Raw genomic sequence first — 24666 nt, forward strand, 5'->3', positions numbered from 1 at the left:
TTTATAAAATGAACAACGAGGTTTACTCTCCACAACATCTTCCAAACTAAAAATCGCTAGTAGGCCAACTGGCCCGGGTCAAGGGCAGGTGGAAGACCATGAACTGGTGGAAGACCATGAACTGGTGCTCCACATGTCACTCTGCTGACCGCGGCTGCAGGATGGTGGGTGTCAAACTGATGTGATGGTTGTGTGCGACATCAAGTGATTTCCTCATTGGTCGCTGTATAGATAAAGAACAATGTCAACCAATCAACGTCAGCGGGGCATAATTGTCCTGTTTTCTCCATGAGTGGTGTGTGCATGGGTGTGTGTGTGTGTGTGTCAGAGAGAGCAGTGTGAAGAAACTAATGATACCTTCAAGTACTCCCCGGAATCTCTTGTTTTGATTTTGTCCAATAATCTGACATGAAATTTGGGGGAAATTCAAGTGCTGCATTGATCAAATGCTATTACAAGAAATCAGAATTCAAAAATGGAATAATTATTCAGATCCTGTATTTAAGTAAAAGTAGCAATACCCCACTGTACAAATAGTCCATTACAAGTAATGCATTCAAAATGCTACTTGTGAAAGTACGTCAGTAACAATAGCAAAAGTAAAAGTATTTAATGCAGACAAATGTAGGTGTTTTTATTATTTTAAATTATATCATATCATTATTATTACTGTAAGAAACATTTTGCTGTTGTAGTTGGTCAAGGTTGAGCTAATTTTAACTATTTTATATACTGCTATAAAATGTTCATCTTTTATAATGCATCATAGTTTATAAGCTCATCATATGCTTTTAAAATAAATCTTTAAAGTTATAAAGTGACTTAGTGGAGTAAAAAGTACAATATTTCCCTTCACTCGGCTAACGTACAAGTACCTCAAATGGATAGTTGAGTACAGTTCTTGAGTAATGTACTTAGTTACATTCAACCACTGCAAAACTGCTTTATGTTTACAATTGCTGCAATGAGTTTACCTCTGCTACACAAGCATTTACTGTATTTAATTATCAAATTCCCGAAACTCATAAAATAATAACATTTTACAAATGTTGATATGTCTTTTAAGCACGCTTACATTTAAATATGATCCATATATGAATATAATATAGAAAACAATATTAAAAATGACTTTTTCCCATTGCTTTATTTCGTGTGCGTCTCACCGCGTAGTTCCAATAATTCCCACTGTCCCTGAAGGCAGCAATAGAGCATGGTGTGGAAAGAACCAATCAGAGGCCAGGAAACATCAGCCAAGCCTATCGGCAGATGGGCGATGGAGACAAAACTCCCAGGAAGCTCTGCGCTGAGGCACCTCTGCTTCCCACAGCCGGCGAGAGTGGAGCAGCACTGCCGAGGAAACTCTCACGTCCAACCACAAAATACTTCCAGAGCCGTTAAAGGAAGAAAAAAAACACAAAACAGGTAAAATACTTATTGTTTTTTGTTTTTTTTTATAAGCATTTACTTTTTACGACTCCCTCCAACTCTCTCTCTGTCTCTTTCTGTGTGTCTCTCTCTCTGACAAAAAAAAGGTAAAACAAGTAGAAACTGCTCAGTCCACCATAACGCACGTTAAAGCTGTACTCTTGCGACATAATGATTATTAAGAAGTCCGAGTAACTAATCACTAAAAGTTCTCTCTGAATGGTGATATGGATATTTGCCAAAATGGCATTGCTGTCTGACCGGTTTGTAAATGAATGAGACAGTTGGGGGACTCGTTTCTCTCAGGCAGGTTCGGTTTTGTAAGTTAGTAGGTCAAAAGTGAATATGATGCTACAACTTTCATCGTTTATGGCTTCTTTTTTCTTTTTTTTTTATCCAACTGTCTGTTTGATTTGATTGATTGTGCACCCTGATTTAGATCCTCCAGCCTCCCCCCCAGCCATCCATCTCCCCCCTGTGTTTAAATATTATTGTGCGTCATCTGAACTGAGATTATCGCTGTTTGGAAGCGGTGATATTTAATACCTCTGACAGGAGAAAGTGGATGATATATGGAACCTGTGTGAGCTTTGGATAAACCATGTTCCTCCTGGAGCCAGCGCTGTGGTGACTCAGGGACGATGATCAATAGTGAGAAAGGTCCATGACAGTCCCATTAATCCATTTAAGAAATGGCTGCCAGGGCTGCAGTGTAGAACAGGGAGTCCTGTTTGAGCCGACATCAGGGCTTTCAGCCTAATGAACCACTTAGAAGAAACAGGCAGGGCAGGTGTGCCATCCCAGCAAGGTTACATGATGCACAGTGGTTGTTGAGCTCTGACTCAGGTGAGGTGGTTATTAGTGAAAGTCGTGGTATTTTATAGCCTTAATAAGCCACATTCCCCAATACTGATGTACGTTTGATTTGAGGTAGAAGCAGTGATAGACAGTCTAACTTGTGGTTGGTCCAGTGTGTGTAACAGCTGGCGTCGCATAAAAGAATCATGCAGAAAAACAACAGGACACTTGAATTCAGTTTGAACTCTTATATTTGTTTGATCTGAGATTAAAGTCAGATCAGATCAATGTGAGAAGGGAATTACTTTGTGCTCGTTATGACCTCTTTTATGAATCCTAATCAGTGAAACTGAAGACATTACAGGCGAGCCAGATGTACATGTTATGCTGGTATTGCAGTAAGTTTGAATCTGCGGGTGGATTCAAACGTAAACGCTTGTTTCTGCAAGATGTTCAGTATATTCTTGCCGATCAGACGAAGCGACAGCAAGGTGCTAGATTCCAGGATGGAGTTTAAAATGGTGTTTGCTTGCGTGTAACAAGGGAACGGCAAACATCAGGGATAGGTTCAGCGAAGGAACAATCCTATTGGCTACAACAGATTTTTGCAAGAGATGTAACTATGAATTACAATGTAATTAATTGACTTGTTTTTCCTGATATCTTGGTTACTGAAGACACATGATTACGTGTCTCCTCCAGAAAAATAACAGCTGTAAAGAGTTTTGATTTCTGAATAGTTTTATAGGACTGTTTATATGACAGTTCTCATTAGTGGAATTTACCTTCACTTCTGGCTTTGGACTGATACTAATATATACTAATATTAGCTGTATTGGTAGGAAGAAATGATTGAGTATCACTGTTTTTACAAACAAACCCTGACGTCCTGTTGTGAGCTGTGTGTGCTGGTCCTGTTGGAGAAGACGGCACTGAGTGACGCTTATGGCCAAAGTGTAAAGGTCACACCTTCTCCCTTTTAACAATAAAATTTATAGATGCTATCACATGTTATTGATTTACTGCTGTCACGTCATCCACTAAAGGAAGTCCATGCACCAAAAATCAATTTCCTATCATTGCATGCCGGTTCTGCTTTCCAGTACTGCTAATAATTGCACACACATTGTCACATCAGATCAACTTGTGACTTTCGTGGATTCTTTTTTCCCTGCAGTTGTAGGCTGCTGGTGGCTCGAGTCCACTTACTACACTCTGCACACTCTCTGCTGTAGCTCCAGCATGAATCTGATTGTTTGAGTGGCAAATAAGAGCCAATTACCTCATTAGTGTGCCGGTCAAACAACCGAGGCTAATCGTGTTGGATTTAGCTTCACTGGCTTCCCTGTCTGTGTCTTGCTGGGTTCAGCATGAAACAAGCTAAAAAAACCTGACTGTGTAGATGCAGGATGGAAGTCCTGAATCTGCAGTTAGTATGTAATCTGATTTTCTAGCAGTCTCTCTTCATTCTGTCAGGGCGTTTCTTTTCCCCAGTGTTTGACACAATTCATGGAAAATACAAATGACAAAGCTGTCTTTCAGTCATCTGATTACCAGACCGTTTCAAACACGGAGTTTTTGTCTTTCTTATTCATAAAGGAGATCTTGAATGAATTCAGAAAGCAGTAAAAACGTGTTGCCCTTTAAACTCCTGTGCTCGTATTCAGCCATCTCTCCACATCTCTCTATCTGCTCTGTATTCACCCATCTCCCCTTCTACACCTCCTCTCAGGCCAGTCTAGCCTAAGCAGTCATGTCGGCCAAAGCCATCTCCGAGCAGACGGGAAAGGAGTTCCTCTACAAGCACATCTGCACATCGGCGGCTATCCAGAACAGATTCCGCTATGCCAACGTGACGGCTGAGACCAACTTTGACCGACTGGCACAAGAGCACCCGTGGCTGCTCACAGAGGTGAGGCAGAAGAACCAGCTGTGAAAAAGTTGCATGCGGATGATGAAGTAAGATTTTCTTGAGCTGAGTGAACAGTCAGTTTGTTATATTACTAATTTATAGCCCATAAATGCCTAAAGCACCGTCTCCCTTAAGCTTGTGGAAAATGATCTCCTCTTTATGGAGACGATTACTCCGGCAGGCAGCAGAGTGGTCTCCTGGCGCTTGTTAGCAGACGTCACAGACAGCAGAGGGATCCAGCAGCTCTGTTATATTCTTGGTGGAAATGCAGAAGAGAACACAACAGCTCTTTTCTCTTTGATTCTTCATGAATTCTCCCTTGCCCTTCGACGGGGAGGTCAGAGTTCAGCTAGGGTAGGATTTCTTGCACAGACGGTTCTGCTTTCAGGTCAACTCTCACTGCTCTTCATAGCGAAGCAGTAGCAGATAGACGGGCAGTAATAGAAGTTAATTGAATTACTCTGTGACTCATCTTGCAAGATAAAATGTCATTCTCCCAGTCTCCCTCACGGCTGAAGGTTTTTATTTAGAAGGTACGAGGATGTAGAGGGCAGATACACGGAGATATGTGCTGCGGTAGAATTGATTAGGAAATTGCATTAACTTTCACCCTCCGCCCCCTCTTTCTTTGCTCACTGGCGAGCACCCAGATACTAATGGGTCCACTGTCATAAGTCATTGTCTTTATCGGACTTGCAAGTGAGAGGAAGCGAGTTCAGTCGGTGGGGGTTAGATGTAATTTTGTGTTTGCGTCAGAGGGGAAAGATATGAGAGCTTCCTACTTGAATAATAATAATTCACCTCAACTTCCAGGTGATAGATAGTATTTGGGAATGTAGGATTTGATGATGGACCCAGATATCTCTCAGTGATGACAGAATGAACAACCATCATCCCTGAAGTTTTATGTGTCTTTGCAGTTTTTCAAATGCAATTATGGAAAACATTTCAGTGCTGGATTCCTGCTTTGTGATTGACTTTGAAACCGGTCTGTTGAATCTAGGCCTGCAACTAATGATCCTTTAACTTTAATCTGCCAGTAATTTTCTAATTGCTGAATCATTTGTCAAAAACAACTGTGATAAAAGCCCATCACAATTTCCTAAAGCCAAAGTCGACAACTTCAGATTGTTTTGTCAGGACAAAACCCCAAAATACTAATTTTACTATGATAGAAAACTAGCAAACATTCACATCTCAGAAGTTTCAGTTCTTCTGTGCTCTGAAATAAACTTGAATATATCAAATGCACTGTGGAGTCTCAGCCTTAAGTGAAAGTCCTCAAAATTACATTTTCACAAGCTGGGCAAAGTGTAGGTGCCTGTTGGTTTTGCTAAAATAGACCATCTTCTATCTTCCTCCTCCAGAGGCTGGTGGTGAAGCCCGACCAGCTGATAAAGAGGCGAGGGAAGCTGGGCCTGGTCGGCGTCAACCTGGACCTGAACGGCGTCAGAGAGTGGCTGAAGTCCCGCCTCATGAAAGAGACGACAGTACGTCATCCACCCTCTCCTTCTCTGCTATGTCTCAGCCAATTACCTCCACCCACCCCTTCTGTTTGAGAGTGTGCACTTTGCTGAACACTCCTTCAATCAATATTACCCCAGTGCTTTATTCAGACCTGCCTCCTGTTGCCCTTTCCTTCACCCTCATGGCCAGTTTTGCATTGATGCATTTGGTTTGTGTTTTTTTTTTTTTTAGTTTTTACCTGATGTATGTTTGCCTAAACAGCTGCCCAGATTGCTGAGGGGTTCAGTATCAGTCCACTGGTAGTAAATCAGTCCAGGCAGCTGAGGCGTGCGTTGCTAGTGAATAAACAGTCAGTCCATCTATCCAGTCAGCAGATCCACAGCACAGCAGATCCATCACTGTGCCGCCGAGATGCGGCTTTGCCTCATAAACCAAAACACAAGTTATGTGTGTGTGTGTGTGTGTACAGATGAGATGAAACTGTCAGCAGCTGCTAGTGGCAGTAAATAAGAAAAAAATGAAGCCACAGCTGTATTGTGGACAGTGTTTCAGCTTGTAGGCTGTTATCTTAATTGTCCTCTAAAGAGTAGAAATATTTAATTAGAGTTTAAAGTTGGTGTGCAGATAAATTACCATCAGATGTACTTTGTGGACAAACACACATTTCTGACCCTAAAAATGTGAAAAAATGCATTAAAGTAGCAGAAATCTGTAACCTAATGCAACCTCTTGGTCCTATAATGGGTAAGAAAGCTGTGTTTCATCAACTGACTACTAATTACTGCGAGTCTACTTTTAGTTTTGTTTAGCTGCCTGTGAGCTTATCTGTTTAGAGGAACAAGTGGCTATGAATAACTTTATTTAATAGAACCACTTTTACACTTTACATATCCTTTCACTTCCTTTCTCTTCATGAGTTATTCATGGACTATAAATAAATTCTTTTTTCTCTGTGAGGCAGTAATGGAGGTGTCGATTCATTTATCTGAATCGGCCACAGCCCCCCCCCCCCCCCCCCCCATCATCACAGTCCTTTTTATTTGCACTCTTCAAAATGACAACTCCCTCTCTCCCTTTGTATTATTTTGCTGTGTTCTCTCCGGCTGGCTGCTCTCTGCCAGTCCCTGGTTACTTTGTGCCTGGTGGCCTTTAACAGACGAACGATGACAGCTTTCACCAAATGAGCTGTGGCTGTGTTAGCGGGGCTTTGCCTGGAGTAATACATAACGCCATTTTCTTTTTCCCTCTTCTCAACGTGTCTCCTTTTTACTTTTGTGCAAAGTGTTGTTTTTATTATACCTTAAATATACCCCCCCCCCTCCCACCAGTACAGGAAGTATGTTTGTGGGGAATGATGCATTCATATGAAAACACCCACAGTCTTATGACCAGTGAGATGCTGTAGTGTCTTTCTAATATGCTGTTTTGCTCCTCTCTGATTCTTTATCTGCTAAGCATTTCATATCCTTAAGAGAATTATTTTGTTGATCCTCAGGTAGGAAAAGCCAAGGGCGTCCTCAAGAACTTCCTCATCGAGCCATTTGTCCCCCATAAGCAGGTAAAGCGCTCATTACACATTGATGTCTAAGTCATCCTCAATTTTTACACTTTATCACTGCTACTAGAGATTAGTTATTGACGTGTGTCATTTTAACGGCCCATTGTTCAGGAGGAGGAGTTCTACGTGTGCATCTACGCCACCCGGGAGGGCGACTATGTGCTGTTTCACCATGAGGGAGGGGTGGATGTGGGAGATGTGGATGCCAAGGCGAAGAAGCTGCTAATTGGAGTGGATGAAAAGATCAGCGAGGACTCTGTGAGGAAAGAGCTGCTGACCCACGTCCCCAACGACAAGAAGGCGTGAGTTAGATGGAAAAAGTATTTGTGGTGCATATTCAAAAGCTTTGAGAGTTAAACCACGAGCTCTGTGATAACATTCCCCACTAAAATCTAATTATTTAAGCTTCATATTTAATAGAATTATGAATTGCTTTTTTGTATATTATATTGGATTGCATTAATCTAAACAAGTGTTCTTGTCGAAGCTCATATGTGCCATGAAAGAATGCATGACGAACTTTTCCAGTGACAAATGAAAGGGATTTTATTTTGAAGCAGTAACTCAGTACCTACTGAACAATGTGTGCCCTGTTAAAGAACATACTCAGATATACCTCAGGCTCTCTAGAGCACAGTCGAGGGTATTTGAAGATCAAAAGACAACGGAAATGTGCAAACTCACGATGATTTGCTTTTGTGACATCTATTATTAATAATCTGTTATATCACTGCCAACGTATTGAGGCAGCTCAATACTAAACTATCAAAAAAGACCCCAAAAAGAAAATGGACATTTTCCATTATATAATTAAACTCCTGACCAAAGTGTGACACAAATGAAGTAAGAGAAAGCACTTTGATATTGGCAGTAAATGTGGGGGGAGCAGGAGGAGATGGGTGGAGGGTTTCCATTAGACAAATGACAAATTCCCTCCTCTGCTTGGCGTTTCTTCGATCAGCCTCCGCCCCCAGCCTTTTTTACAATACATCCACATTCAGAGCACGTCCGTTTATTTTGATGGGTATGATACAGTGCCCCCCCCCCACCCTCCCACCTCCAACCCCTCCTATCCATCTCGCCAGCAGTGCTCTTGTGAGTCTGTCCAGGCTCGCTGTCTTGGCTGACATTGAAGAAGCTCCCCAGAAATCACTCTGCCAACCCCGTCTCACCACCTCACCCCACACACTCTTCTCCTCACGCTGGCTTCGGCCAGTTTTCCTGCCCTCCCATCAGACGCAGACATGGAGCGCTGACTCACTGGGGTTTCGGTCACAGTTTTCCCCCCACGGGCCAGTCGGAGTCCTGACAACAGGCTGACGTGGTTACAAGGGCTCTGAGCTGCCTGCACAACTGACAGGCAGGAGAGGAGAGCAAAATACCGCCCCCCCCCCACTCCTGTCTGCTCTGTTTTGACATGTGAAGGAGGAAGTAAATTAGATTTTTCTTTCTCTACAGCAACGCAGTCTGCAGCTAATTTACAGGTGGACTGCTTCCTGTCCAGCTCGGCTTTAACAATCCTTCACTGATGTTGCCTGTTTTTGTTAGTTTGTCATGGTTTGAATTATAATGACCATGCTGACCATGACCACTGAAAAAACAGTGTATGTGTATGAGTTTTGCATTGCAATGCTGTGAATGTTTGGCAAGTTAGAAGATCTTGAAATGGGCATCTGTGTATTCAGTTAACAAGTTAATGATTACATTTTTACAATTTCCCAGAGCACAAGGTGACGTCTTCAAATTGACTGTTTCGTCTGACCATCAGTCTAAAACTGCAAAATATTAAATTTACAATAATATAAAACCGAGAGAAGCAGAATATACTCACATTTAAGAAGCTGGTAGCAGCAAATATTTGGCACTTAAGCTTGAAGTGACTCAAATGATTAGTCAATTATCAAAATATTTGCAGATTAATTTTCTTTGGTTTCAGCTGTAATGTAATTTATAACTCCTCATAACCAGACATCCACAGATCATTCTGCTGCCGCAGCAACAGACGAAGGATGAGAGTTTTATGTGTTGAATGTTGTCTCTCTGCAGCCTCCTGGCCAGCTTCATTGTTGGGCTCTTTAACCTGTATGAGGACCTGTTCTTCACATATCTGGAGATCAACCCACTCGGTACGTTGGTTTTTGTTTATGTTAATTAGTTTGTTTTTGTCAAATCCCCAAATACATTGATGTGCTGTGTCTGAACAAGCAGTCGTGATGGCATATTCACTTTATTCCAACACAGATTCATAAATATATTATCAGATTATGAAATTGTAAAAGGGACATCAAAGGGAAATTGGTTATGAAAACATCAATGCTTAATAAAACATCATCTTGAAACCAAGAGGCAGAAGTTGATTCTGTCATATTTTTAACACTGAGGGAGGAACCATTAAATAATTCATGCACTTGCTGTTTGATGAAGCCAGTGTGTGTTCATAATGGAGTAATTGGGCTCCAGTACATGTCCTCTGGCAGCTATTCCTGTGGATGTGGTAGGGCTGCAGAGACTGGCTCTCCCTGCTTTGATGTCACACCACCTCTTCCCCATCTTCACTTTCCTTCCACCTCCTGCAGGGACAGCAGGAAGGTTGTGGCCGCCTGTGCCAGAGCACGGTCCTCCATGACCCATTTAAAGCTCAGGCTCTCTGCTAACATAGTGACTCACAGTAGGTGGGTGTTTGTAAATGTTTTTTTTTTTTCCTTCTCAGTGGTCACAAAAGATGGAGTATACGTGCTGGACATGGCAGCCAAGGTCGATGCCACAGCTGACTATATCTGCAAGGCCAAGTGGGGCGACGTGGAGTTCCCTCCACCCTTCGGCAGGGAGGCCTATCCTGAGGTGAGGAGGGACTGGAGAGACGAAGCTAGCAAAGCATCCGATTTCAATCTGTCAGCAACAAATAGCTGATGTTCTTCTCCAAAAAGGAAAAAAGCTTACTGGGGGTGTTGAGTAGGATGTAAATTGAGCAAATTAACAATCTTAGAGGTAACTCAGACTGATTCTTGTCACTTCAAATTAGATTCACAAAATGTCTGTTATGGCCCAACTCTACATTTCTAAGATGATAAGATGTGTATCTCCAAGGCCCACTACGAATAACGTCATTTGGATTAAATTATTTACAGTTAACTCTCAGATGAATGGGGTAAACTATGACCTAGACATTGTTTTGTCAGCCTGAAGAAGATGAACTCTTAGTGGGTTTACCTGCTGCTTCTGCTCTGTAGCAGCCCGTGTCCCAGCTGCCCCCTGTGGAGTTAATGAGGAGGGGCAGTATCAACACACAGCTGTTAATCAGCCTTTATGACTCATTGTGGAGAGGTATGGCGACAGAGAGACATCCTAAAGAGTAAAGGTCGTCTGGGCAGAGACCTGTGCATAAAGAATATGTTGACATCGTATACTGTAATAAGATGTGAGAGGTTTTTTTTTTTAGGCTTACGGTAACATTAAAGACCCATATTATGAAGCTATTCTTAAGTCTTCTCAAAACCTGTCTACTGTTGAAGAATATAATTAAATCACCTGCATGACAGATCTCAATAATAAACATACTGTGGGGGAAAATAAAGAAAGTAGTCTGTAAAGTGTTTGTGTATACAGGACTTCTATTTTTGTCTGATGCATGTAGGAGCTCGTTTGAGACAGACTGTCTGTGTACCAGACGGGCTGGTCTAATTGGACTGCTGTGAGTCTAGAGTGGAGATGAGGGACAGCGGGTGCCTTTGATTGGGAGCTTTTTTTACTCTCAGCCACCAGCTGTGGCCCTGACTGTCACCAACAACCACTGATGCACATCACATCACTCTAATATTTCTACAATATTTCCAATTAATAGCTCTTTAAAACCAATGCAAGCACAGGCAATGACTTGTGGCCAGCTGGAGAGGTGCTTGTGCAAGTCCTGCTCTGATTAAGGCTGCAATCTCACACACACACACACACACACACACACACACACACACACACACACACACACACACACACCCCTACCTCTGTAGCATAGCCTGTCGCTCACCTCTTCATTGACCTTTTCTTTTACTTTTGCAGGAGGCCTACATTGCTGACCTTGATGCCAAGAGCGGTGCCAGTCTCAAACTGACCCTGCTCAACCCCCAAGGCAGGATTTGGACCATGGTAGCAGGAGGAGGTGCCTCAGTGGTGTACAGGTACCTAATCACAGTGCCAGAGCAAGACCAAACTACATAAAACAAAGCCTGAATAAATAAGACGCCAGTAGCCATGTATCTGAAATAATCCAATTGGAAGTTTCCTTCTGGTTGCTTGAATTGTCCCTTGACTTTATCTTCATTACATTGATCACACTAAGCATAATTGGGTTTAGTATGCCGGTGATGCAGTAGTGAGACTGATGGTGCAGCAGCTCAGACGCTGCCCATTCAGCTGGATTCTCAGATCCATTTTAGTGAGAGTCTGGAGGAATGAGCTGTGTCTCCGTCACTCCACCTTCTGTCGGGGGTGTAAAGCATGACTAATTATTCCCTCTGTGCACTGTTAAGTTGTTGTGTCTGTTTGCCGTGCAATATTAATTCAAAACAGATGGGAAAAGTGCATTTTAAGGTTTAGTGCATTCTGAAGTTTAAGTTGATGATAATCTAATTTTCTTAAAACCTTGTTCATTGTTGGAGCTGGAACGCTGGGCTACCACCAGATAAGAGACACACAGCTGTTGTTGCTATTGCTATTTCTTCGGTGTGGGTGACTAATGTAAAACTCTCCCAGTGACACGATCTGTGACCTCGGTGGCGTCAATGAGCTGGCCAATTATGGGGAGTATTCAGGAGCACCAAGCGAACAGCAGACCTATGACTACGCCAAGACGATCCTGTCTCTGATGACCAGAGAGAAGCACCCTGATGGTAGGAGACCTGCTCTGTCCAAACTTTCTGTGTATACTCAAAGTGGTATACACTTTTCCTAAAATGATGTTTCCATCATAATGTTTTCCAGGAAAGGTTTTGATCATTGGGGGAAGCATTGCCAACTTCACAAATGTAGCAGCAACATTTAAGGTACAGCATTGCATAAGTTTATGTAGTGGCCTTAATATTACTTACTCAATATCAAGTTATTCACTGAGCATATGCTCGTCTTTGCTAGGGGATTGTTCGAGCTATCAGAGACTATCAGGGGCCACTAAAGGAGCATGAGGTCACCATTTTTGTCCGCCGTGGAGGCCCCAACTACCAGGAAGGGCTCAGAGTGATGGGAGAAGTTGGTATGTTTATACTTCTGTCTGCTAAGTATAAAAGCATGTGTTGAGTGCATTTTTATCCCCAAGCACCTGCTGATTTTCATACACTTAATTCTGTCTGCTCTCCTCAGGCAAGACCACTGGAATCCCCATCCATGTCTTTGGCACAGAAACTCACATGACTGCCATTGTTGGCATGGCACTGGGCCACCGGCCAATCCCCAACCAGCCTCCAGTTGCTGCCCACACTGCCAACTTCCTCCTCAACTCCAGCGGCAGCACATCGGTATGACACATACTGACTCCACGGAGACAAATAGGCTGTCATGGTGTTGTGTCGGCTCACTGTGCTGTGAATTTACATCATCAACTCTGCCAATAGTGTGGTGCAGTTTAGTGGCAGAGTGAGCAGAAGACCTGCATACCACAGCCTCTGTTTCAGTTATTACTGTCTTGTCCTTCTAGTGAACCAGATTATCAGAAGCCCAATGGCTCTTTTGTATGAGAGCATCGCAGAGCATTGTGCACTGCCCTCACTCAAACAGTCGTGAGACCACGGTCAGTAACGCACTGCGACTGCCCTGAGGCATCCATTAAGACTGCGGTGCATAGTAGGCTTTCAGCGAGTGAGTATGTGTCTGCACATGTGTGCACATACATGCATGTATGTGTTTCTCTTCAAATGTAGTGGTAGATATGATAGAAAAATGAGAAATAGAATATTATATATATATATATATATACTATAGGTAGTAGTACTATAATACAACATAGTACAGATAAGGTAAAAGTATTACAAAGTCTGAAACAAAAATAATGAATTTTTCTAAAATTATATGACCAGTTTTTGTTAAAGCTTTTGTTTTAGAGCTGAAAGTCTCCAGTGTGACGCACTAAAATCCAGTGAGTCATCCTTCACAAAGCTCCACTTGTGTAGTCAGTGGCATGAAAAAATAGACTCACTGTGTAACTTGTGTGGCGGTGATGTCTTTATAAAACACCTGATTTTTGTGGATACCCTGCTCTTTTATCAAGCCCCTAAAACATAAAGGGCCACTGTTTTGCCAGCTTTTATAGTTAAAGCGGATCTGTTCTCAACAGAGCTGTCCTCATTGGCACACAAACTTTTACAAGTATGCATAGCAGAGTAAAAGACTGAATCTTTACACTCTTTTTTTTTTTTTTTTTTTTTTTGTCAATTTCAGACCCCAGCATCCAGCAGAACAGCTTCTTTCTCTGAAAACAGAGCCAGAGCTGAGAGCTCACCAGCCAAGAAGGCCAAAGCTGGAGCTCCTATTGGTGAGAAAACACACACACACACACACACACACACATCACTGCACTGGGAAATATTTGCACTGTGAATGCTGAGGCTTTGGTGTGTTTTCATACATGGGTCCCCGGCTGAGCAGCATGATGGGCAGAAGCCTTGTGATCATGCATGGTTGAGTTTAGGTATTATAGCTCCCCCTTTGGACAGCAGGGGAGCCTGCAGTCCAAACTCAAAGTCCAGCGTACTGATGTATGATGTTCATGTGCACTTGTGTGAAATATTGATTTAATACTAAATATTTGTTTCTATAAAATAGAGGAAGAAATAGTATAATTTTGACCTGGTATTCAGTGTCTATCTGTAACAGCTTTCCTTTCCCTGTAGCCAAGGCAACTACCCTCTTCAGCAAACACACCAAGTCCATAGTGTGGGGAATGCAGACTCGGGCGGTACAGGGTATGATGGATTTTGACTACGTCTGCTCCAGAGATGAGCCTTCTGTCGCAGCCATGGTCTACCCGTTCACGTAAGTGTGCTCTGTCCTTCCTCTTTAGTTTGTGTTTGCTTTGCGCTGCTGTCAGTGTAATGGACCATAATTGTCCATTTAATGTAATAAAAATCTCTTAAGTAAACGGTGCCCTTCACTGTGTGACAAATGCTTTTCTGCACGGCTGCCTTTCAGTGGTGACCACAAGCAGAAGTACTATTGGGGCCATAAGGAGATCCTCATCCCTGTGTATAAGAACATGAGTGACGCCATGAAGAAGCACCCAGATGTGGACGTGCTCATCAACTTTGCCTCTTTGCGTTCGGCCTTTGATAGCACTATGGAGACCATGCAGTACCCACAGGTAATGCACCATCATCCTGTACCATCTGTAAGGTACCTCACTTTAGAACCATTTTGTTAAGTCTTCCTATTCATTGCTTTCAGATTCACACCATTGCCATCATCGCTGAGGGAATTCCTGAAGCCCATACCCGGAAGATCATCAAGGCCGCAGATGAGAAGGGTGTTACAATCATCGGACCAGCAACCGTTCGTCTTGCTTCACTTCTCATTGGATTTACACAATTTCTGTGTTCTTTTGTTTGAGCATACCAGAAAATCTCCATGTGTGTGTGTGTGTGTGTTTTTGTCCAGGTTGGAGGAATCAAACCAGGCTGTTTCAAGATCGGGAACACAGGAGGCATGCTGGATAACATCCTCGCCTCCAAGCTCTATCGTCCAGGCAGTGTGGCCTACGTGTCCCGCTCAGGCGGCATGTCCAATGAACTCAACAACATAATCTCCCGCACCACCGATGGGGTGTTTGAAGGTGTGGCCATTGGCGGGGACAGGTATGTAACTGTCTTTTATCGTATATTTATCGTATGTAAGCATGTGGGTTTGAATTGGTGCGTAATTTTGGACTCTTCTGCAGATACCCAGGCTCAGTGTTTACCGACCATGTGCTCCGCTACCATGACAGTCCTGGAGTGAAGATGATTGTTGTACTTGGAGAGGTGAGGGATTCATCTACACACACACTGGTGCCTGCAGCTTTAAACCGATTTGTTACATCTTGTATCTGTCTTCTTCAGATTGGAGGCACAGAGGAGTACAAGATCTGTGAGGCTATTAAGCGGGGCAGGATCACAAAGCCAGTGGTGTGCTGGTGTATTGGTACCTGTGCCACCATGTTCTCCTCAGAGGTGAGAGGGCAGATGTAGCGTCTGGTGCATTACAGGCCCCATTAGGCAGCTGCATAATGAGATATTCAAGGAATTAATAACCGTTTTAATGACATGTCTGACCCATGTTGCCCCCCCCAGGTTCAGTTCGGCCATGCAGGAGCCTGTGCCAACCAGGCCTCTGAGACAGCAGTAGCTAAGAACAGTGCTCTGAAGGAGGCGGGTGCCTTCGTCCCCAAGAGCTTTGATGAGCTGGGAGAGATCATCAAGTCAGTCATTTATACCTTCAGTTCATAACATAAATAAACATAAATGTTCAGATGAGTTTGTTCCTATTCTTTTATAATGATCCCTGAGCTCATCTTACGCTCTTCTGTGTCTTTTTCACCCATGCAGATCTGTGTATGATGACCTTGTTGCCAAAGGAGTTATCCAGCCGGCTGAAGAGATGCCTCCTCCCACTGTGCCAATGGATTACTCCTGGGCACGAGTGAGTATGCCTCTCAACACACCTGGATGAGATCAGTACGAATCAAGCTTTTAGCTATGAGATGAGAGCAAAACCAAACTGAAACAAAGCATATTGTTTTAAAATGAGATGGCTGGATCAAAACGAATGCATGGAGTGAATTGTTTCCTTTATTCTTCTTGTGTCTGTTTGCCCTTCAGGAGCTGGGTCTGATCCGTAAACCTGCCTCCTTCATGACCAGTATCTGTGACGAGAGGGGTCAGGAGCTCATCTACGCAGGCATGCCCATCACGGAGGTCTTCAAGTCGGAAATAGGCCTGGGAGGAACTCTGGGGCTCCTCTGGTTCCAGAGGAGGTCAGCCTCTTAACTCAGCAGTTGTGATAAACAAACTCTTGAGAAATCCTTGAACCACATGACCATTGTTGTTTCCTTCTTTGTGTGCAGGTTGCCGAGGTACGCCTGCCAGTTCATTGAGATGTGCCTGATGGTGACTGCTGATCACGGCCCCGCTGTTTCCGGTGCCCACAACACCATTGTCTGTGCTCGAGCTGGAAAAGATCTCATCTCCAGCCTCACCTCCGGCCTCCTCACCATTGTAAGACACTTGTGATTCATGTACTTTATTTACTGACCTGCAAAGGTCCACCATGAGCATGTCATATTCCTTTTTGTCACTTTTCAGGGTGACCGCTTTGGGGGAGCTCTGGATGCTGCAGCAAAGCAGTTCAGCAAGGCCTTTGACAGCGGCATGCTGCCCATGGAGTTTGTTAACAAGATGAAGAAGGATGGCAAGCTGATCATGGGCATTGGACACAGAGTCAAGTCGGTGAGTACCACGCCTCCTTACCATACATATGTGTGTCCAGCAACAGAATGATCTTTGAATCAGTTTAGCTCTTTTGTAAAAGAGAGCTCTGGGGCTAGAAATGTCATATAAAGTACTAGAGATGGAGGAAAACGAGATTGACAGGAGGGGGAAGATTTTGAATGAAAGGGAATTATCTGTGCATCCCCAGATTAACAATCCAGACATGAGAGTCCAGATCTTGAAGGACTTTGTGAAGCAGCACTTCCCCTCCTCCCAGCTGCTGGACTACGCTCTCGATGTAGAGAAGATCACCACGTCCAAAGTAAGATTTCATTCACATTCACAGCCTTTATCAAATAGCGGGATACTACATTTTTAAATAACATGATCCTCTTTTCCCTGTGTGTTGATTTTGTCATATTAGAAACCCAATTTGATCCTGAATGTGGATGGCTTCATCGGTGTGGCCTTTGTGGACCTGCTCAGGACTTGTGGTGGTTTTACACGGTGAGCCAATAGATACTGGCCACCTTTACAATGTCTTTTATACAGTTTACACCTTGTTTCTCTTAAAAAGGGACACTTTTACTATATTGGGCCTTGGAGTCATTTTGAGCCAAATATAATAAATAGGTGGAAAGAAATGCTGGGACTACAAGGAATCCTTGTATAGAAACTTTCTATCCATACTAACAATTACTACTTAATGCTGAAATAAAAGCGTCAGCCTGTACTTTACTCATCGTCAATATGTTTGAGTTTATGCACTAAATAAGTAGTATTGTGCTGACATTGTTTGCAGCCATGTTTTTTAAATTCATTAACTCTCATCCTTGTTGTCCACCACAGCGATGAGGCTGATGAGTTTGTGGAAATTGGAGCTCTGAATGGCATCTTTGTCCTGGGACGCAGCATGGGATTTATTGGTGAGTAATTTCTGCTGTAATAATGCAAGATGCAGACACTCTTTACCTTTTTTATGACAACCAATCCCTCATTTTCTTATCTCCTCAGGACACTACCTGGACCAGAAGAGGCTGAAACAGGGTCTGTATCGCCACCCCTGGGATGACATCTCCTATGTGCTGCCAGAACACATGTCCATGTAACCAGAGGGACTAAACCAGAGAGTGTCAGTCTTCTGTCACCTCAGCCGTCAATTCCGTGCCCATACTGTGATCTTTCACCTCAAAGCAGTGGTATAATATAAGGAAGATGTTCCTATTAATATAGCTGTAAATTGCAAATATTAAACAGAGTATGTCTTTAGTTTTGGAAACCTGTTAGTGCTGCAGTTCTGTGAACATTAGTAAAACCTGCTAAACTGTGAAGCTCCAGTCAGACAATGTGTTGGGGAGATTTGAGGATGAATCAGGTATACAAGGGACAGATTATTCAACTATTGACCACCACCACTCTCATGGCTAGTGAAGTGCTGTTATTTACCCCCAGATATTACACCATTGTTGTATTAACCAAGCATGTGTGTCTGTATCCCAGACTATTGTGTCTCTGTGCAGCTCTCTTCATTGTGCCACTTGAGAGTCATGAGCTTGCTACGAGGGGTGAACATGTAGTGCAATAACACCTATGATATGAGAACATACTGTAGATCAGAGCTTTATTCATGTATATGTGTATTAATGGTACAATGTTGTGTAAAGGTTTCTCTAATGTTTTTGACACAGTGGCCAAAATGAAACATCAGCCTGCTTACTGTTGTGGGACCATTTTATGAGTCAGTCCTGGCAGCTGTTTTCCCCAGGAAGTATGCTTTCTTAGCTGCTGGAAAATGTGGGAGTATTTTCTAAAAGGGTTTAAATGAAAGTCGAGTGTTGTTAGTCATAAGAACAAAAAAATAAATATGTAATTTGAGTTTCTGCAGTTATTTAAGTGGACGATGGCATTTTTGCCATAAGCCCCATGATGCAGTTATCGTGCCATCTTCTATGAGAAATTAGCTAGGAAAAGGTTATATATTCACTGTCTTGATATTGTTCACATAAATGCACTAATCCCATTACAATAAACAGAATTACCATTACAATATTTCTGTGTCACCACTATAAGACAAATAATTTTAGCAGTTGAATGCCATCATATATTTTCATATTTTTGGAATTAATTGAGATTGTTAGATCCTGTTGTTTCATTTGTCTGTTAAAGTAGGTTTTTAATGTCATAACATACCCAATGTTAAACATATTGCTCCACCTATTAACTTTTTTTTATTTGCACAAAACCAATTACTGTGACGCAGACAGCTTACACGTCTCACCTTAGGAAATTTGACACACCTTTCAAATAGCTGTTTGTATCTAATGGAGAGAAACTTTATGTGGACAGTCTGCTCATAATCATTAGACTCTCCTCTTCAATCCTCCCAAAAGAAAATTATACATTTTCCCACAATTTATGAGGTCTAAAAGAAAATATGTGGCAGCCAACACCAGTGTCATCTTTTATTTGACTGTTACAAAACCAGAAGAATTCTGTGGACAACCAGAAATCTCAAAATATTTGTTTTTAACTGTTTCAATGTGAGCTGAATGTGCCTCTGTACTGATTTGTTGTATGTTGACAACTGTGTAATTGAGTAAAATAAAATGTAATTAATGTAATAATACAAAGTGTGTGTGCAGCTTTATTTTAGGGTTGGGTTACATTGACCGTTTTTAGATCCCTTTTGAGATCTACAACTCTGCACATCCTTTATCTCTTCAGACTCACTCCAGCTGTTTTAAGGTAAACACAAACATGCTTAATACACACATTATAAAGATTTAAATCTAGAATGCAACTATGCATTGATGTGAATGTCTCTTGACATTTTAACTTGTCAAATACGGGTGTAACTAATAACATGATGATGTGTGCACCCCATCTTACTGGCATCACAGATCCGTCATTATTATTAATTACATCTGTGCTTTTCTTGCTATTACAAGTCATGAGTTGCCTTCTATTCCTGTCTCAATAAGAATATTCAAATGAAAGTAAAATGGTCTGACTTGATGGGTTTTAATGTCAGACCACAAGACATTGACACATAAAAAAATATATAGTGGTACAGTGGTTTAGACGTCCATATCCACTGTAATTATATTATTATATATAGTCTATATATATACACAAAGGGGTCTGGGACTGTGCATTTATTGCAAGCTTGAGTGGTTAGCGTTTCTCTAAACCTGCTGAGCAAACTGCATGCATGTCAGTAGGTTTCTCACCATGTGCAGACCTCAGCTCAGCAGTGAGAACTGACACCTCGACGTCAACGAAGCGGTTACGCCTTTCACCTACTGCGCATGTCAGTGATTATGTCTGTGTTTACCAAGCTGAAGTCGGTTCCTCATTCGTTGTTTCCTGACGTTTCAATCACTTTGACACAAACGGTGCTAAAAGGTATGTTTTTAGCTTCTCTATGAATGGTAGCCTATTTAAAAATAATACCGTAGTCGTTGTGCATAGTTATTAAGTTATTATAATATACATGTAGCTATTTATGTGCGACATTTGACATAACCATTGTAACACTTGTTTGACATGAAAATAAACCCTTGTTTAATTTTAAACTAAACCATACAATTTACAACAGAACAACGTGTCATTTTAGATGACTTTAAACGACGACTTTAACGTTAAACATGTTCCCCTTTAAGTCGCGGGTATGGAGTGTGAATACGAAACGCACTTCGCCGTCGCTCTCTGTTTAGACTCCATGTATGTGTGGCTGCGTATGTCGCCTCCTTTCCTTCACTAGTTTACTTCATTTCCCACCACCTCTCACCTCCAGCGGTGGCAGCAGAATGGCAGCGGCGGCCCCCAACCCGGAGGACTCCACCAGGGGCAGCGGTAGCGGCGGCACCGGCACACCCAGCGCCCTTGCCGGAGACGGGGACGCTGAAGAGACCGAGGACTTCACCTCCTCCTCCCACTGCTCGGAGCTGTCTCGGCGGCAGAACGAGCAGAGGAAGCAGGGCTTGTTCTGCGACGTGACGCTGGCCTTCAGCAGCGGGGTGGCTACCGGGAGCGTCCAGAGCTGTGAGTTTTCAGCCCACAGGTCTGTCCTGGCTGCGGCCACCGATTATTTCACCCCCCTGCTTGGAGGACAGTTCTCCGAGTCCTTGTCCGGACGAGTGGAGATGAAGGAATGGAGCTCAGAACTGGGGCCGGACCCGGATACGGTGGAGAGTGTCATCCAGTTTATGTACACTGGAGAAATACGTGTTAGCACCTGCAATGTCCATGAAGTACTGGAGCTAGCTGATAGGTATGCTCTGTTTACAATTTCATTTCCGTTTGCGTGTCACAGAGAGAGTGAGTGTGATGCATGCATGTGAAGCATGAGGCCTTCTATGGCTGCTATGTTGCCTAAAAGTATTGTTTTTGTGCTCCGCTGGTAGAAAACAAGACTGGCCTATCCAGTCGAAACGGTAGTATTATCTAGTTAACAGGAACTGCTCATTCTCTCTGACATCCTTTCCTGTATCTTCTCTGTTGGCTCTATATTAGGTTCCTCCTGCTGCAGCTAAAGGATTTCTGTGGTGAGTTCCTTAAGAAGAAGCTGAGCCTGACCAACTGTGTGGCGGTGCACAGTCTAGCCCACATGTACACCTTGGACCAGCTGGCTCTGCGGGCTGCAGACATGATCCGCCGCAACTTCCACAAGGTTATCCAGGATGAGGAGTTCTACACGCTGCCCTTTCACCTGGTCCGTGACTGGCTGTCCGATGCAGAGATCACAGTGGATTCTGAGGAGGTGCTATTTGAGGCTGTGGTGAAGTGGGTGCAGAAGAACCCAGAGGAGCGAAGCCGCTACTTTGAGGAGCTGTTCCGTCTCCTGAGGCTGCCCCAAATCAAGCCCACCTACCTGACCAGGGTGGTGAAAAATGAGCAGCTGGTGGCCGCCAACGAGGCCTGTCTGCGGCTGGTGTCAGAGGCAGTAGAGGGCCACGCTATTCGCTTTGAGAACCTTAAGTCAGCTGATATGGAGTTCTGGTCTTCCCACATGGCCTCCTTTCAGCCTCGCTTTGGCCAGAACATGGACGTTATAATGGTAGTAGGCGGTGTGTCAGAGGGAGGGGACTACCTGAGTGAGTGTGTGGGCTACTTCATTTACGAGGACCGTTGGGTCAACCTGCCGCACATCCACAACCACCTGGATGGCCACGCCATCGCTGCCACAGAGTCCCACGTCTACGTAGCTGGTTCCATGGAACCAGGCTTTGCTAAGACGGTGGAACGTTACAATCCTAATCGCAACACCTGGGAGCAGGTGAGCAACCTGACCACACGCAAGCACTCCTTTGGCCTCACCTGCATTAAGGATATACTGTACAGCATCGGTGGCCATGGAAACTTCAGTCCAGGTTTCAAGGATGTCAGCGTATACGAGCCTGAGCAGGACAAGTGGCACAATCTAGAATCTGCCCCCAAAATCCTGCGGGATGTGAAGGCAGTGAGTGTGGAGGACCGCTATGTGTACGTCACGGCACGCACACCTGTCGATACAGATAATGAGGATGGACTTAAGACAGTGACCACTCGCTATGACACAGAGAGCCGCCAGTGGCAAGATGTTGACTCCCTGCCCCTTATTGACAACTATTGCATTTTCCAGATGGCTGTGGCCTCTACTAACTTCTACCACACAGCCTCCTGCTGCCCCAAGAGCTACACAGTGAGGGATGAGGTTGCCAAGCAGAAGATCAGTGCGCGCATCTCTGATGAGATCCTGGAGAGCCTGCCACCAGAAGTTACCAGCATCGAGGGTGCTGCTATCTGCCACTTCGATGAGGACGTCTTTATCATCGGAGGCTGGAAGAACAGTGATGACGTGGACAAGCAGTACCGCAAGGAGGCCTACCGCTACTGTGCTGAGAGGAAGCGCTGGATGCTCCTGCCGCCCATGCCTCAGCCTCGCTGCCGAGCCACGGCCTGCCATGTCCGCATCCCCTACCGTTTTCTGTATGGCTGCCAGCGCTATCCCATGCCCCAGAACCTGGCACGCCAGCGAGATCGCATGCAGCAGATGCAGCAGCTTCACCGGCGCACGCTCACCCTGCGCCGGCAGCTCCAGTCGCAGATAGAGTGCTGAGCAAGTCGTGTCCATCCAGGAACTACACGGCTCTGTCTGAGGATACACTGCAAGCCATCGTTCCGTTGCAGCCATCTTCATCGACCCCCACTCATACATAACACGCAGCGCGTCTTGTGTTGCTGTCATACTGGATTTCATTAAACTGAACTCTGTGCCATCGGCTCTCATGCTGTGTTGTGTTACTGGCTAATTTGTCGAAAGCCATCAAATGTGTGGGCAGGTGTGTACCGAGCAGCTGGTGGTCTGTGAGGAGGGATATGGGAATGTAAACATGTGAATAAGAGTGTTATATAGCAGCCAACAACTGAATATCCTTTTGTCAAGTATGTTGGTATAGATATTGTTTATCTGTTTGTACATAAAAAGTATAAAGCTGTATATGTAAACATTTATATGGATATTTTACATTCCTTTATGTATTCCTGTACTGGGAAGGTTATGTGACATTACTAATGACTGCATTCCTACATTCAATCCAATTCGCTTAATGAAGTCTCATTCCATTGTAACACTGTGACAATCTCTTCATGTAACATCTGTTCAAAGGTCTAACTCTAGCTTATATCATAATTGCTCTATTAGAATGGCTCTGGTTGTTACTGTGCAGCTTCAACAACTAAATATGAATTAATTCAGAAAGGCTGTTAGTCTTAAATTCCTGTAGACTAGTTTGCTTTTAGATTGCAGTTTCCCTTCAACAGTTGCGTTGAGGATATTTCTGTCATTTTTGTTGCTGATGTAATACTTGAAAATCTTTCTCCAGGTTTCTGAAGAGGTGAAATGACGAGAGAACTGTAATGTCGAAAAGATGTGATAAGATGTAATGAAATCATTCCTTTGAGTTATCTTAACTTTGGAACATTCGATTTGGCCACTGCATTAAGCACCAATCATTGGCAATGGCTCAATCATTCCTTTCTTTTGCACTTTGGCAGTCTATTGCTCAGTGTATTCCCATTCATTCAAGAAAAATACATAGAAAATGTGTATATGGGTGAGTGCAAGAGTGTGTATGATTTGTGTTTACAGAGCAGAGCTTCTCTAGAACTGCTCTTTCTGACATCTTATTGTTTGTGAAGTCTTACAGAAGCATAGGGATTTAAGTTGCCACTGCACTTTGACACTGCTTATTTCATTTGTTTCATTTCAGACAAGGTGATTGTATTTTTGGAAATGATTTGTTTTAGCCACCTCCAGCCAGCCAGTAAGTTTTGATCTTCTCTGAAAAAACATGCATTATTTGCAGATTTGTTTCCAAAATTAAATGTCTTGTAAAACCTTGTGTTATTGTACTTCACTTCCAGCTGGGTGTATATTAGAGATCTGCTATGTTGTTCTGTGGTCTTTTTTCACCCTTCAAAGAGACTTGGAAATGAGATCAAATGGAATCGGCTAAACAAAAGGGATTGTTGATATGAATGTGTTGTGACTGATATTCAGAAATTCCCACTGTTCATGCAGCGCCTCTTACAGCATAAAGGTTACAGAGCGCAGAAATGATATTCATTTCCACTTTATGACCAACATAAATCGCACTGCAATTATTAAGTGGAATAAGCTGTGTAATTTGCTTTGCATGTGATAGTCTGACATTGTGTCCTATATTGGATGTAAGAAATGCTAATGTCATCACTTGCATTAAAGTTGTTTTGTAAGACAGATGCTTGCACACAGTGTATTATTACCTGGTTAAAGGAGTTGCTACCCAGAAGTCTTGCTGTAACCTGCATCTACTAAAAGTTCTAGCTGTCAATATGAGAAGCTACAAAGGTAAACATCATGCTTCAGTGGTTACTTGTACTGAAAGCAGGTAGACCACACATTGTAAAGTAACCAGTGGTATTTACTTTCATGATTTATAAATGGTACTTGTTTAGTTTGATTCATTTTAAATGTTTTAAATGAAATGACCTAGAGCATTGGCGGGTACGAGTACATAACGTGCACATGCTGTGCAGTG

At 43.2% G+C, this 24666-nt stretch overlaps 2 protein-coding genes across 3 annotated transcripts; both read left to right on the forward strand.

Moving 5' to 3' along the window:
* Positions 1 to 3976: 3976 nt before the first annotated feature.
* Positions 3977 to 18654, forward strand: aclya (ATP citrate lyase a). Of its 2 annotated transcripts, none has more exons than XM_070922421.1 (27): positions 3977 to 4135; positions 5503 to 5625; positions 7098 to 7160; positions 7272 to 7462; positions 9207 to 9286; positions 9871 to 10001; positions 11214 to 11332; positions 11907 to 12043; positions 12135 to 12196; positions 12285 to 12402; positions 12510 to 12664; positions 13584 to 13677; positions 14003 to 14177; positions 14334 to 14502; positions 14586 to 14690; positions 14796 to 14992; positions 15076 to 15157; positions 15236 to 15346; positions 15467 to 15594; positions 15722 to 15815; positions 15995 to 16149; positions 16240 to 16390; positions 16478 to 16621; positions 16812 to 16925; positions 17028 to 17110; positions 17453 to 17529; positions 17618 to 18654. In XM_070922421.1, exons 1-27 carry the CDS (start codon positions 3977 to 3979, stop codon positions 17710 to 17712), a joined length of 3312 nt encoding a protein of 1103 aa, XP_070778522.1. In that variant the 3' UTR covers positions 17713 to 18654. The 2 variants fall into 2 exon arrangements, with proteins under 2 accessions (XP_070778522.1, XP_070778524.1); XM_070922423.1 differs by having other exon boundaries at positions 14036 to 14177.
* Positions 18655 to 20393: 1739 nt separating this feature from the next.
* Positions 20394 to 23175, forward strand: LOC139299964 (kelch-like protein 11). The gene is made up of 2 exons (XM_070922926.1): positions 20394 to 20876; positions 21119 to 23175. The coding sequence occupies exons 1-2, from the start codon at positions 20413 to 20415 to the stop codon at positions 22701 to 22703; spliced, it is 2049 nt and encodes a 682-aa protein (XP_070779027.1). The 5' UTR covers positions 20394 to 20412; the 3' UTR covers positions 22704 to 23175.
* Positions 23176 to 24666: the final 1491 nt, after the last annotated feature.

The sequence above is a fragment of the Enoplosus armatus genome, chromosome 17, assembly GCF_043641665.1.
Source record: "Enoplosus armatus isolate fEnoArm2 chromosome 17, fEnoArm2.hap1, whole genome shotgun sequence".
Classification (NCBI taxonomy): Eukaryota; Metazoa; Chordata; class Actinopteri; order Centrarchiformes; family Enoplosidae; genus Enoplosus; species Enoplosus armatus.

What these genes read in the sequence shown, in the direction of transcription:
- LOC139299964 (XM_070922926.1), top strand. Translation starts at nt 20,413, where the DNA reads ATGGCAGCGGCGGCCCCCAACCCGGAGGACTCCACCAGGGGCAGCGGT. An exon ending in GTACTGGAGCTAGCTGATAG is followed by an intron (nt 20,877 to 21,118) that starts GTATGCTCTGTT and finishes GCTCTATATTAG; the next exon opens with GTTCCTCCTGCTGCAGCTAA.
- aclya (XM_070922421.1), top strand. Translation starts at nt 3,977, where the DNA reads ATGTCGGCCAAAGCCATCTCCGAGCAGACGGGAAAGGAGTTCCTCTAC. An exon ending in CAGAGTGATGGGAGAAGTTG is followed by an intron (nt 12,403 to 12,509) that starts GTATGTTTATAC and finishes TGCTCTCCTCAG; the next exon opens with GCAAGACCACTGGAATCCCC. An exon ending in GTGGCCATTGGCGGGGACAG is followed by an intron (nt 14,993 to 15,075) that starts GTATGTAACTGT and finishes ACTCTTCTGCAG; the next exon opens with ATACCCAGGCTCAGTGTTTA.